This window comes from Typopeltis vanoorti, chromosome 10 (genome assembly GCF_054136105.1).
Source record: "Typopeltis vanoorti isolate ZY-2024b chromosome 10, IOZ_Tvanoo_1.0, whole genome shotgun sequence".
Lineage (NCBI taxonomy): Eukaryota > Metazoa > Arthropoda > Arachnida > Uropygi > Thelyphonidae > Typopeltis > Typopeltis vanoorti.
In genome coordinates, this window is record NC_143558.1 from 85,809,028 (window position 1) to 85,823,077 (window position 14,050).

General features: G+C 37.2%; 1 protein-coding gene across 4 annotated transcripts in view; it reads left to right on the top strand.

The window, feature by feature from the left end:
• LOC150102560 (uncharacterized) overlaps nt 1-14,050 on the top strand; it is a 144,501-nt gene that overhangs the window by 23,925 nt on the left and 106,526 nt on the right. For 3 of the 4 annotated variants that reach the window (XM_090399237.1, XM_090399236.1, XM_090399235.1), the window contains exon 2: nt 10,188-10,282. In XM_090399237.1, coding sequence (XP_090255363.1) covers nt 10,224-10,282 — 59 coding nt within the window. In that variant the 5' untranslated portion in view covers nt 10,188-10,223. Of the gene's footprint in view, nt 1-10,078; nt 10,283-14,050 lie in introns of all 4 variants that reach the window. The other variant, XM_090399234.1, reaches the window with a different exon arrangement.

Below are 14,050 nucleotides of genomic sequence, written 5' to 3' on the forward strand. Positions count from 1 at the left end.
AAAATTTGCATAAAAAAGGGGGGGTGTTTTATAGGCCAGTGCATCTTATACTCAGCAAATATGGTACTTATAATTCTACCAGAGCTGAGACTTAAATTAAAGAACCTAATCAGAGGCATTGCCAGTTCCCTTGTGCATTCTCGCAAAACCAGAACTGATATTCCATCTAATCGCACAGTTGTATTTACATTGAGATTCTGCAATATCCTAAGAACCTTCAATTTATCCACCTCTGTTTCCACATTAGTTTTTTTAAAATAGCAACCTCACTAGGATGATATACCCTTGCAAAGTGGTCACTCAGTAACTTGACTATTTTATCTGCTTCTGTCACCTCATGATCATCACTCATTAAAATTAATCTTCCATAATCATTCTTCCTCTTACTTGTCACATAACAAAAGAACTCTCTGGGATTTCCTTTGGCCTGCTTGGCTAGATTCTTTTCATAATCTGATTTTGCCTTCATTGCCATGCCTCATCTTTTCTTGCCTGAGCCTTGTACTGTTTTTGTACTTGTCACTTTTCTCTTTATTAACCCTCCACAGCATTTTCTTCTTCTGTAGCTCGTGCTTAATGATATTACTCATCCATCTAACTCCTACCTGATTAACCCTCCTTACCTTAGGTATACAATTTAATATTGTTTCTTCTAGATGACCCTTAACTATCTCTCATGCACTACTGACATCCTTATCCTACAGTGCTTTATGCCATGGTACAAATTTAAACTTCTTCCTGGGTTTGTCATAATCATTGCCTTATAGTTTCACATATTTCTTCTTGGCAGAATATTCCTCATGTTGTACAATCTCCCAAGTCAAGACTGAATGATCACTTTCACCAATCAGAGGCAATGTGGTGACATTGGTTATTGATAGCTCTTCTGATCCTCTGACCAGGTCCAATACCCCCCCCTCCCCTCCCTAGTCCTCTCCATTATATGTTGCCTCAAGTAATTATCTCTCAGTAGGTGTATAAATTCCATTTCCTTCTTGGCATGTGATCTTTCTTCCTTCCAGTCTATCTCTCTATAGTTGTCCCCCCCCCCCCCATAATAATCACTTGATCTATACTCATTGTACTAATTTGTCGATGCAAGTCTTCCAGGGAACTCCCTAGCCTATAGCAACAACCAACTGTATATTTTGTCTTACTGGCCTTAATCTCGTACCAGACTGCTTCAAATGAACAACCACCCTCCCACCTATCTCCTATTCTTTTTGGCTGCAATTTGTCTGCAGTCATCAGCAGTGCTCCCCCCATTCCTGTCTTCTCTATCTTCCCTGAAAATGCTAAACCCTTCACATTTTATTCCTATAACTGTGTTGTCTGCTCTTAGTCAAGTCTCATTAATGCATATAACTTATAATGCCAAAAACTCCTCCCTCTTGTTCCTGATACTTCTGGCATTAATATATGGAAACTTCAGCATCCCTTTAGGTCCCCACCCACATTTACTTCATGAATTGACTACCCTATTCGATATTTTTGCTTGAGAGACTAGATTTTGTGATCATTCTCACACTTAACTTGTCTCATGGGGTGCCTTCACACAGACTCACCTGCTTCCACCCTAATTGCTTAAGTTTTCCTGAATTTGCGTTTCAGCATGCTCGTTGAACAAATCTCTCTCTCTCTCTCTAGACACCTAACTCCAAAATCATTTAGATTTAGTCCATCAGCATTGTACAAATTCTTCTTTCCCTCAAATACAGACCACAGATCTGCAAATCCTACATCATTCTTTCTGCACAACCTTTGTATGCTCATTAACTAGCAACGCCCTCTTCCTCAGTTCATCTCTATCATAGCGTGCTTGGTAGGAGTAAGTCTCCTACTACGCACCTTCTCGCTCTTCAGTTTTGCCTCTTCTAACAACTCCTTTACATTGCCCCTCATAGAATACTTCTCACTTCTCAAATCATTTGTGCCAACCTAGACAACAATCAATTCCTTCAACTTACCTTTTTGCATCTGAATTGTGTGACTAATATCGTGAATTTTTGCTCCAGGGAAACATGATTTTGTCACACTATCATGTTTATTAATTACTATTAACTACTGTCCTGATCATTGTGTCTCTGTAAATAATTTTCTCTTTAACTTGTTTTTCTTTTTGTTCACTCGTTCTTTATTACCACTTAATAATCTTGTGTTATGCAACTTATAATTGGAGACTTTAATGCTAAGGTTGGAAATGATAATACTAATAAATAAACTGTTATGGGAAAGTATGCAGAAGGAGAAATAAATGAAAATGGAGAGTTTCTTATAGACGTTTGTATGTTCAATTAGCTTGTAATAGGAGGGAGTCTCTTCCAACATAAAAAAAATACACAAGTGGACATGGATAGCACCAGATAGAAAGACAAAGAATCAACTAGACCATGTACTTATATCAAGGAATTGGAGGAAATCACTCCTGGATGTCAGAGTTAAAAGAGGAGTAGAAGTATATTCAGATCACTTTCTGCTAACAGCTACCATAAAAGTAAAAATATTTAAAAATAAACAAACAGTGCACAATAGGAAGAGGTTTAGAATTGAAAAACTTAAAATCAAAGAGATTAGAAATAAATTTATAACAACTCTACAGGATAAATAGGATAAACTCGAAAAAAGAGAAGGAGATAACATAGAGAGAAAATGGACTAAGATTAAAGACATACTAATGAGCACATCAGAAAAGATATTGGGATTTCGAACTAATACAGACAAGGAATGGATATCAGAAAACACCAAATTAAAAATAAAAGAGAGAGATAGAATAAAAGAGAAACTGTTACAGATTGGTGAAAATGTTGAACAAGAACAAGCAGAAAGATATAGAGCAATTTACAAAGAAATAAAAAGAAATGCAAGAAATGATAAAAGAAAATACATAGAGAATCTAGCACAAGAGGCTGAGGATGCTGCATATATAAATGATACTAGAAAGTTGTATGATATTACAAGGAAATTAAGTGGAAAAAGAAACAAATGAATAGTTCCTATATACAATAAAGAAGGAAAACTATTATTAAATGATAAAGAACAGATAAATAGATGGGTGGAATTCTTCTCAGAGAAATTTCAAGAAATGACTGATGGTGACCAGATCCTAGAATTAAATGAACAAAATGCATCATTAGATATAAATTTGAATGAAATAACAAAAATAGAAATTACAAAAGCAATAACTCAGATCAAAACAGGTAAAGCACCAGAAGCAGACAACATACCAGTCGATATACTAAAAGCAAATCCTAAACTTATAGCAGAGATATTATATCCCTTACTAAATGAGATATGGCAGAAAGAAGAGTGGCCTAAGGAATGGAATAACGGATTACTGGTTAAATTACCCAAAAAAGGGAACCTATCTGAATGCAAAAATTGGAGAGGTATAACATTGCTGAGTGTTATAAGTAAAATACTAGCAAGGATAATACTAGAAAGAATCAAAATAGAAATAGAAAAACAACTAAGACCAGAACAGGCAGGATTTAGAGCCAGTAGTTCATGCACCGACTACATTGCTACTTTACGAATTATCATAGAATGATCATTGGAATGGCAGGCAAGCTTATATTTAAATTTTATCGATTTTGAACAAGCTTTTGACAGTATAAACAGATCTTCCCTATGGAAATTACTTAGAAATTATGGACTCCCAGAAAAAAAAAAAAGAATAATTTAAAAAATGAATGAAAATTTTGAAATTAAAGTAATCCATGGAAATACCCTCTCAGAACCATTTAAAACATAGACAGGAGTATGGCAAGTTTGTATACTCTCCCCTACTATGTTTTTAATTGTTGAAAGTTTATTTTTCACTTGGTTAGAGTATAATAAATTTAGTTTAATCCTTTATCCAAGTGTGAGCAAACAAAGTTTGCGCCTGAAAGTATCTTCAGGACTGGGGTAAGGTGGTACCTACTACCACCTTACCCCAGTCTTGGATAAAGCACGTAACTTGGATAAAGGATGTGATCAAGTGTGAGCAAACTTTGTTTGCTCACACTTGGATAAAGGATTAAACTAAATTTATTATACTCTAACCAAGTGAAAAATAAACTTTCAACATCTTTCTCTAAATCCAGAGTAATTTATTAAAAAAGGGTGGCACACCATTTGGCAACTCCTATAGGTAAAGATGACCTGCTAATGCTTCTGCCTGGTATTTCCACTTGGGCCTGGCTCCCACTGAAGAGACCTCAATAAAGGTCGAAACTAGTCTGGGTTGTGGCCCTTCCCATAACATTAGACATATCCGCAAGGAGATGTGTTTTGCATTATGGGAGATACTGAGATAGGAGTGTTGGCAGCTTGCTCCACCTTTGCAAGGAGTGCCTTGGTGTTGTACCACCTTACCCCAGTCCTGAAGATGCTTTCACGCGCAAACTTTGTTTGCTCACACTTGGATAAAGGATTAAACTAAATTTATTATGTTTTTAATTGTTGTAGACTGATATAGAATGATGAGAAAAGTATCTCATGGAAATACAGGCCTACAATGGTTACTTCAAAACCAACTCCACGATCTAGATTTTGCAGATGATATCTGCTTACTTTCACTTGAAGCACCAACATATAGAACAAAAGACAACAACGCTTGTAGAGACAATTAACAAAGTTGGTTTTAGGATAAATAAAAATAAAACAACGTTGATGAAAATAAATGCAAAACAAAATAAACAAATAACAATAGAAGAAATACAGCTTAAAGAAGTAGAACAATTCATATATCTTGGTTCAATAGTATCAATAAAAGGAGAAACTACTGAAGATATAAATAGAAGGAAACAGCTGACTTATTCAACTTTCAACCAACTTGGAAATATCTGGAAAAACAAGAATTTGTCTATGAAAACTAAAATGAGAATATTTAACTCAAATGTAAAGACAATACTAATGTATGGATCAGAAACTTGGATGTTAAACAAAAATATAGTTAACAGTGCCCAGGTCTTCCTAAACAAGTGTTTAAGAATGATACTGGGAATATATTGGCCAAAACAAATATCAAATGAAGAACTATGGCAGAGAACAAACCAGAAACCTATGTTGCAACAGATATGTGAAAGGAAATTATTATTATTATTATTGTTGTTATTCAGGCCTCCATGGAGTCAAAAGACTCATCGTGGGAGATCCTTCCTAAGAAACACAAAGTCTATCGAGACTTATCAAGGGGAAGTCCCCTTCTCCCCCTGAGAAACACAAAGTCTATCATACCACTCCTTAAACTCATTGACCATTCTTGCTCTCACCACTCCATCAGGCAATGCATTCCATGGTTCAACCACGCCTCCATGCAAAGAAACCACTCCTCACCCTCCTTTTCACATTTCTCTTTCATAACTTCCAGGGACCCTTGTCATGACTCCTTCCTACTGTTCAACCAAGTGAAAGAACTCCCCAGTGTCAACCCTGTAACCACCTCTCAACAGTTTAAAAGTCTCAATCATATCACCCCCTCCTCCTTCTGTCCACCAAACTCTGCAGTCCACATTCGCTCAGCCGATCCTCATAACTAACATGGTACAGTCCTGAAACCATCTTTGTTATCCGCCTTTGTACCCTTTCCACAGTTAATTTATCCCCTTCAAATCCTGGCGACCAAATCTGAGAACAATAGTCTAAGTCTGTGATCAGTGTGGTCCGATCACAGACTTATACAACAGAATGATAACTCTTTTATCTCTGCAAGTCAGTGTCCTTCTCATTATTGCAGCAATCCTGTATTACCTTCACCACCTTTGCAATATGTCTGCTAAATTTCAGGTTTCTATCAATCATCAACCCCAGATCTCTTGTCTCCCCTACTTCCTCCAGTATAACTCCTCCCATAGAGTATGCAGCATCCCATCAATGTTTCCCAAACCTCAAGACCTTACATTTTGCTGCATTAAACTGATACCCCATTCATTTGCCCATCTATCTAGCATATTCAAATCCTCTTGCAGGGCTACCACATCTGCACTATTACTAATAATCCTTCCCAGCTTCGCATCATCTGCAAACAACTGAATATCCCCTTGCAATGTCATTGATATAAAGGTTAAACAATATAGGTCCTAGTACTTAGCCCTGTGGGACCCCACTTGTAACCCTCTGCCTCCTTGAAACTGCTCCACCATACACAACTCTCTGATACCTAGCAGACAGCCAATCCTGAATCCAGTTGACTAATCTGACATCCAGACCCATTTGCTGCAACTTAAATATCAGCTTATCATATGGCACCCTGTCAAATGCTTTTGCTAAGTCTAGGAAAATGGCATTATATGCCTTTCCCTCATCTAATGCTCTTGTAACTTTATTATAAAAGGCTAGCATATTGCTAAAACAAGAGCACCCCCTTCACAAATCCATGTTGACTCTCACGGATAACACCACCCTCATCTGCCCAATGCTGTATACGGTCCCTCACTACTTTCTCCAAGATCTTAACAACTACTGATAACACACAAACTGGCCTATAATTAGACACTTCCAGTCTGCTACTGCCCTTATGCAATGGCACTATCTTACCTTCCTTCCATTCCATGGGCACCTTTCCCCCACCCAGACTTTCATTGAAAAGTCAGGTCAAAGGCACTGTCAGTTCCCTAGCACATTCTCTCAAAACTCGTGATGAAATACCATCCAGTCCCACAGCTTTACTGACATCCAGAGTACTCAGTATTTGAAACACACTCTCCTCCTGCACCTCTAAACCTTGAACCTGCTCTATCCCTCTAGTATTCAAATTGACTCCTCCAGGATGAAATACTCCAATAAAGTGCTCATGGAACAATTGCACTATCCCTCTGCACCAGTCACTCTATTCCCATTTTTATCTCACAATGTCATTCTTCCACAGTCATTTCTCCTCTTACTGGCAGCATAGCTAAAAAAATTCCCTAGGATTTTCTTTGGATCTTAGGGCCAATTTCATCTCATCAGTTTTGACTTCCTTACCATACTAGTCACTCTTCTGGCCTGTGTCTTATATTCTTCATGCATCTTCTCTTCACCTGTCTCCTTATATCTCTTTCATGGCCTCTTTTTCGCATGCAATTCCTGCTTAATATTGTTTGTCATCCACTTTACTCCAAATTGTGTCCTCTTCTTCACTCGTGATATACAACTTACCATTGCTGCTAACAAATATTCTTTCACAATTTCCCACGCACTAATGATATCCCGGCATTCCAATTCCTCCCTCCATGAAATGGAGATGGTTGGGGCATGTGTTGAGGAAATAAGATAAAATAATAGTAAAACAGTCTATAGATTGGAACCCACAGGGTAAAAGAAGACGAGGAAGGCCAAGAGAAACATGGAAAAGAACAGTACTAAAAGAAATAACAAATATTAATAAAAACTGGACCCAAATAAAAGCAGAAGCAAAAAACAGAGTCTGGGCAGTGAAGGAAATAGTGGTGGAAGACCTATGCTCCCAGGTGGAGTGAAGAGGATTAAGTTAAGTTAATAATCTTGTGTTCTGATCCAGCATGAAGATACCCCTATCAACAACAGTATAGTGAGACTTATTTCTTGTGTCTTCTCTCCATATGAATTTGTGCATGTTCTTTATTTTGGAATATAGTGTTAGTGATGACCAGTTTGTGTCCTGAACAGAACATACAGCTGATGCTTGTAATTATTTTTAGCTTTTCTCTCTGTCTCTCTTCTAAATTTTCTGAAACACATTTTTGTATATCTGGTATTCATTTTTCTACTCTGCTTTTTAGATTTCCAACAAGGATCACTTTTTCCTTTATGTTTGTCAGCTGTCTTCTTTAATGATTTGAAAAATTCTGTAATAGAAGCTTCTGTGGGACCATAGTATAGAAAAGTCTTAATTTCCAGTTCCCCATTTTGATGTTTGCTTACATCACTCTGTTGAAATTGCTTGCCATTCATGAGGTTTTATTTTTATGTCGAGTGCTATATCTACTCTTTCATTTCCCTGATTACTGTCTGTTATTTAGAAGAATGTTATCTTTTTTTTTTTTTTTTTTTTTTTTGTCTTCTTTGTTTTGGTAATACTAGTTATCAGCATGGAACTTCTCTGATTCCTCTGCCAGTTCCATCTCTTTTCCATTGATATTTCTTATACTGATGGTGTCTATCTTGAGTTCTGCTCAAGATACCAATGGATTTTATAATTTATTTAGGATGTGAACTACAGGTATAAAATTTTGGTGATTCACATAATCTATATTGTATGTTGTCTTACTTCAGTCAAGAAATTATTTGACTTTCAGGAATGTATGTGTGTGTGTGTTTGTTTTATGAATTATTTATGCATAAGTACCATATATTTCCATCATAAAATTACAGACCATCTTCAGTGGCAAAGAACAGTTGATACAAGGTAGAATGCAAATGGTTTATTTGAAATAGAGTGAGCCATGTTATGTTATATTTCCAGTAACTTTTTGTTCTTACTGAGGAAAAGGTTAATCATAACAGTATTGAAAAAAAAAAAAAAAAAATTAATGATGCGTTATCTAATCAGACTTTCACATATTTTTGATAATGATAGGCAGTCATTCTGATTCAGGTTTGGGTGGTGAAGCAAGGCTTCAGCACTCTCCTTAAATAAATGTTCAAATTTATACTGACAGCGATGTAGTAGGTGTGTTTCGGACCAAAGAATGTTGTGGTCTGTGTCAACTCTATGTTGAGTCAATCCAGATTTATCAGATTTCCTGTGGAAAATATATGATTGATGTCATCTTGTCATCTCTTTTCTATTGAGTGTCCAGTGTGTCCGATGTAGTATGGATGCTGGTCACAAGGAACTTGGTATACACCTGGGAGAGATCGGAGAGCATTTCTCTTTTGAAGAGGGGAAATAAGTTGAGAGTTTATTGATGGGTATAAAAGTAGCTACTGAATCATATTTCTTTAGAATTCTGGAAATCGGTTCTGAAACGCCAGAATTGTATGGGATTGGAACTTGGTGTACTGTTTCCTTGTTGTTTAGATTAGGCTTGTAGGAGTCAAATAGATGTTGTGTAGTCCTTTCTGAGAAGCCATTTAATTTCATATATTGTTTGATATTTGAGAGTTCTTCCTGTAATTGATGAAGAGTCAAACAATTAGTCTTAGCTCGTCGAATTAGATTTTATGATTCTGTCTTTTGAGAAGGATGGTGTGTAGATCATTCAAGAATATAGCATCCAGTGAAAGCAGGCGTTTGATAAACAGATGTGGTTAAATCACCTGGTGGTGAATGGATGAGAAGAACGTGTAGAAAAGATAATTTGTTGTCTTTTTCAATTTCCATAGTGAATTTCATATGATGATGTAAAGTATTAATAGTAGCTAAAAATGTTAGTCGAGTTTCTTTGTGAGGCCACACAGCAAAAATGTTGCCAGTATATCAAAATGAAGGTTGAGGATGTATGGATGAAAAGAGAATGACTTCTAGATGTTCTAAGTAAAAGTAGGCTAGAGCAAGAGAGAGAGAGAGAGGACTTCCCATGGTTGTTCCTTCTGCTAGGTTGTAGAATTTGTACTCTTATTTCCTCCTCTTCAAAAGATAAAAGCTCTCTCCGATGTTTATATCAAGTTCTTTGGGACTGCCGTCTATACTACTTTGAACAAACTGAATGCTAAATAGAAAAGAGATTACAAGAGCATCCATCATATATTTTCCACAGGAAATCTGATAAATGTGGATTGGCTCAACACAAAGTAGACATAGACCACAAAACTCTTTGGTCTGAAACATGCCTACTACATCACTGTTAATCCAAATTAGAATGTTTATTCAAGGAGAGTGATGAAGCTTTGCTGAACTGCCCGAACTTGAATTGGAATGACTGCCTATCGTTATTAAAAATATGGGAAAGTCTGATTAGAATAATGTATCATTATTATTATTTTTTTTAATACTGTGATGATTAACCTTTTCCTCAGTTAGAACATAATGTTATTAGAAATATAACATTACGTGGTGCACTCTATTTCAAATAAATCCATTGTTTGCATTCTACATTGTATCAACTGTTTTTTGCCACTGAAGATGATCTGTAATGTTCAGACTGAAACATATGACCTTATAATAAATTATTACCTTTACCTTGGTTTACAGGTAAATAATTCATAAAACTATGGCACAAGTTTCTCTAAAAGAAAGAAATCTAAACTTTTAATTCTGCTTTCTTTTTACAATAACTATGATTATGTGCTATATTATACAGAATCAAAATGCATATAAATCCACAGAACAGACTCTAATGATGGCAGCACCTAAAAACTTGCTGAAGCTGAAATTAAAGCATCGTGATAAAGAAAGGTACATAAATTAATAACAGAATTATACTAAAGTTGTCTTAAAGTTTTCTAATAACACTAATATTATTTATTAATATAAATATGATGTAATATATATTATAATGCCTAGGTATGATAATGACGACCTGAGCAGAAGAGCAGTAATATTGAATGGCATAATAGCGAGAATGTGTGACAAGAGAGGACTGGTATATGTGGATGCTTGGAGTGCGTTTGAGGAAAGAGAGGAATTGTATGCGAGAGACCACTTACATTTGAATGAGGAAGGACGTAGGCATCAGGAGCAATTGCTGTTCTGAACGAGTCAGTGTGTCCCAGGGAGGATGATAGCAGGGGTAGCCTCTTGTGGGAATGGATACTTGGGAGAAGGGAGACGACATCAGGTAACACTGAGCCCAGTGGAGTCTAGAGGAGATAATGCTGAGTATAAAAACAATGGCATTTAATGGCATTTGTATGCTTTACACTAATGCCAGGAGTATCTGGAATAAGGGAGAGGAATTGGTGGCGCATTTAGCATCAGCATGGCTAAAACTTATTGGGATCACTGAGACGTGGTTGACAGAAGAGGATATAATAACAGGAATAGAAGTCGCTGGGTACAGCATTTTTCGACAGGATTGGAGGGGATTGCGTGGTGGTGGTGGGGTACTGCTTATGATAAGTGACGACCTATGTCCTCTAAGAGTGGAGGCTTTGGAAGGCAGTGAGACAAATGATTTTGAGAGCATATGGTGTGAGGTAAAGGTGGGCAAGATAGGATATTTTGTGGGGTGTTGCTACAGACCCAGGAGCACAGAGGATGTGGACCAGGAGATGTTTAGACAGTTAAGTTTGGCAAGTGCAAGAAGAATGATTGTTATGGGAGATTTTAACTACAGTAGTATAAATTGGAGAGAGGAAGATGCATGTAGCAATAGGGGAATGGAATTTCTAGAATTCTTGAGGGACAAATGTCTTAGGCAACATGTAACAGAGGGAACAAGCGGTTCAAGAGTTTTGGATTTGATTATAGCATCAGAAGAGTTGATAATAACTAAGATGACATATCTCTCTCACCAGTTATCAGTTGGAGAGAGTGACCATATGGTTTTGACTTGGAAATATGAAAAGACATGCAGTAATATCAAAGAGACGGGAACTTATGTGGAATTATAAAGCAGGTGATTATAATAGTCTTAGATGTCAACTTGGGGAAGTTTCATGGAGGGAGGAATTGGAAGGCCGGGATATCATTGGTGCGTGGGAAATTGTGAAAGAATATTTGTTAGCAGCAAGGGTAAGTTGTATACCACGAGTGAAGAAGAGGACATAATTTGGAGTAAAGTGGATGACAAACAATATTAAACAGGAATTTCATGCGAAAAAGAGGCTATGGAAGAGATATAAGGAGACAGGTGAAGAGAAGATGCATAAAGAATATAAGACACAGGCCAGAAGAGTGACTAGTGTGGTAAGGAAAGCGAAACTGGAATATGAGAGGAGATTGGCCCTAAGATCCAAAGAAAATCCTAGGGAATTTTTTAGCTATGTGACCAGTAAGAGGAGAAATGACTGTGGAAGAATGATATTGTGGGATAAAAATGGGAATAGAGTGACTGATGCAGAGGACATAGTGGAATTGTTCAATTAACACTTTATTGGAGTATTTCATCCTAGAGGAGTCAGTTTTAATGCTAGAGGGTTAGCTCAGGTTTGAGGTTTAGAGGTACAGGAGGAGAGTGTGTTTCAGATACTGAGTACTCTGGATGTCAGTAAAGCTGTGGGACTGGATGGTATTTCACCACGAGTTTTGAGAGAATGTGCTAGATAACTGACAGTGCCTTTGACCTGGCTTTTCAATGAAAGTCTGGCTGGGCGAAAGGTGCCCAGGGAATGGAAGGAAGGTAAGATAGTGCCATTGCATAAGGGCAGTAGCAGACTGGAAGTGTCTAATTATAGGCCAGTTTGTGTGTTATCAGTAGGTGTTAAGATCTTGGAGAAAGTAGTGAGGGACCGTATACAGCATTGGGCAAATGAGGGTGGTGTTATCCGTGAGAGTCAACATGGATTTGTGAAAGGGTGCTCTTGTTTTAGCAATATGCGAGCCTTTTATAATAAAATTACAATAACATTAGATGAGGGAAAGGCATATACTGCAATTTTCTTTGACTTAGCGAAGGCATTTGACAGGGTGCCACAAGATAAGCTGATATTTAAGTTGCAGCAAATGGGTCTGGATGTCAGATTGGTCAACTGGATTTAGGATTGGCTGTCTGATAGGTATCAGAGAGTTGTGTATGGTGGAGCAGTTTCAAGGCGGTAGAGGGTTACAAGTGGGGTCCCACAGGGCTAAGTACTAGGACCTATATTGTTTAACCTTTATATCAATGACATTGCAAGAGTATATTCAGTTGTTTGCAGATGATGCGAAGCTGGGAAGGATTATTAGTAATAGTGCAGATGTGGTAGCCCTGCAAGAGGATTTGAATAAGCTAGATAGATGGGCAAATGAATGGGGTGTCAGTTTAATGCAGCAAAATGTAAGGTCTTGAGGTTTGGGAAACATCGATGGGATGCTACATACTCTATGGGAGGAGTTATACTGGAGGAAGTATGGGAGACAAGAGATCTGGGGTTGGTGATTGATAGAAACCTGAAATTTAGGGGAAATATTGCAAAGGTGGTGAAGGTAATAGAGGATTGCTGCAATTATGAGTAGGACACTGACCTGCAGAGATAAAAGGGTTATCATTCCGTTATATAAGTCTCTGATCAGACCACACTTAGACTATTGTTCTCAGATTTGGTCCCCAGGATTTGAAGGGGATAAATTAACTGTGGAAAGGGTACAAAGACAGATGACAAAGATGGTTTCAGGACTGTACAATTTTAGTTATGAGGATCGGCTGAGGAAATGTGGACTGCAGAGTTTGGTGGATAGAAGAAGGAGAGGTGATATGATTGAGACTTTTAAACTGTTGAGAGGTGGTTACATGGTTGACACTGGGGAGTTCTTTCGCTTGGTTTAACTGTGGGAAGGAGTGATGACAAGAGGCCATCCCTGGAAGTTACGAAAGGAAACTGTGAGCAAGAGGGTGAGGAGTGGTTTCTTTGCATGGAGGGTGGCTGAACCGTGGAATGAATTGTCTGATGGAGTGGTGAGAGCGAGAACAGTCAATGAGTTTAAGGAGTGGTATGATAGACTTTGTGTTTCTTAGGGGGGACCTCCCCTCGATGAGTCTTGACAGACTTTATGTTCTTAGGAAGGACCTCCCACGATGAGGCTTTTGACTCCAAGGCCTGAATAATAATAATAATAATAATAATAATAATAATAATGTTTATATTTATATATTTTTTAATTTGTAAATTATTATAATAAATATTAATATTAATTAAAGTTTGATATTGATAATTTGCAAACATATTATTTTATGTTATATTATTTTACTGATTATATAAATTTATAGTATATGGTGAATCTTGTTTTTCTAATTGGTTATTGTCAAATTTTAATAGAGATTTTACATGATAAACTTGTTTTCAGGTTGAAGAAATTGGAATGTTTGGTTAGTTTGCAAGGTAGTTTGTGGTAATCTCTGACTGGGGGAGGGGAGGGGTGCTCCCATCTTCCCCTTTGTGTTAGGCTCAGTGGCCTCTCTTGGCTAGGGCAGTTAATTCAATCAGCATTAGGTGCTATGTCTATAAAATGTGTCTGTGTGTTCTTCTGGCTGGTTGTTTTATGGGATGAAAAACCCATGTTTCTGGGAGGAAAATATCCTGCCAC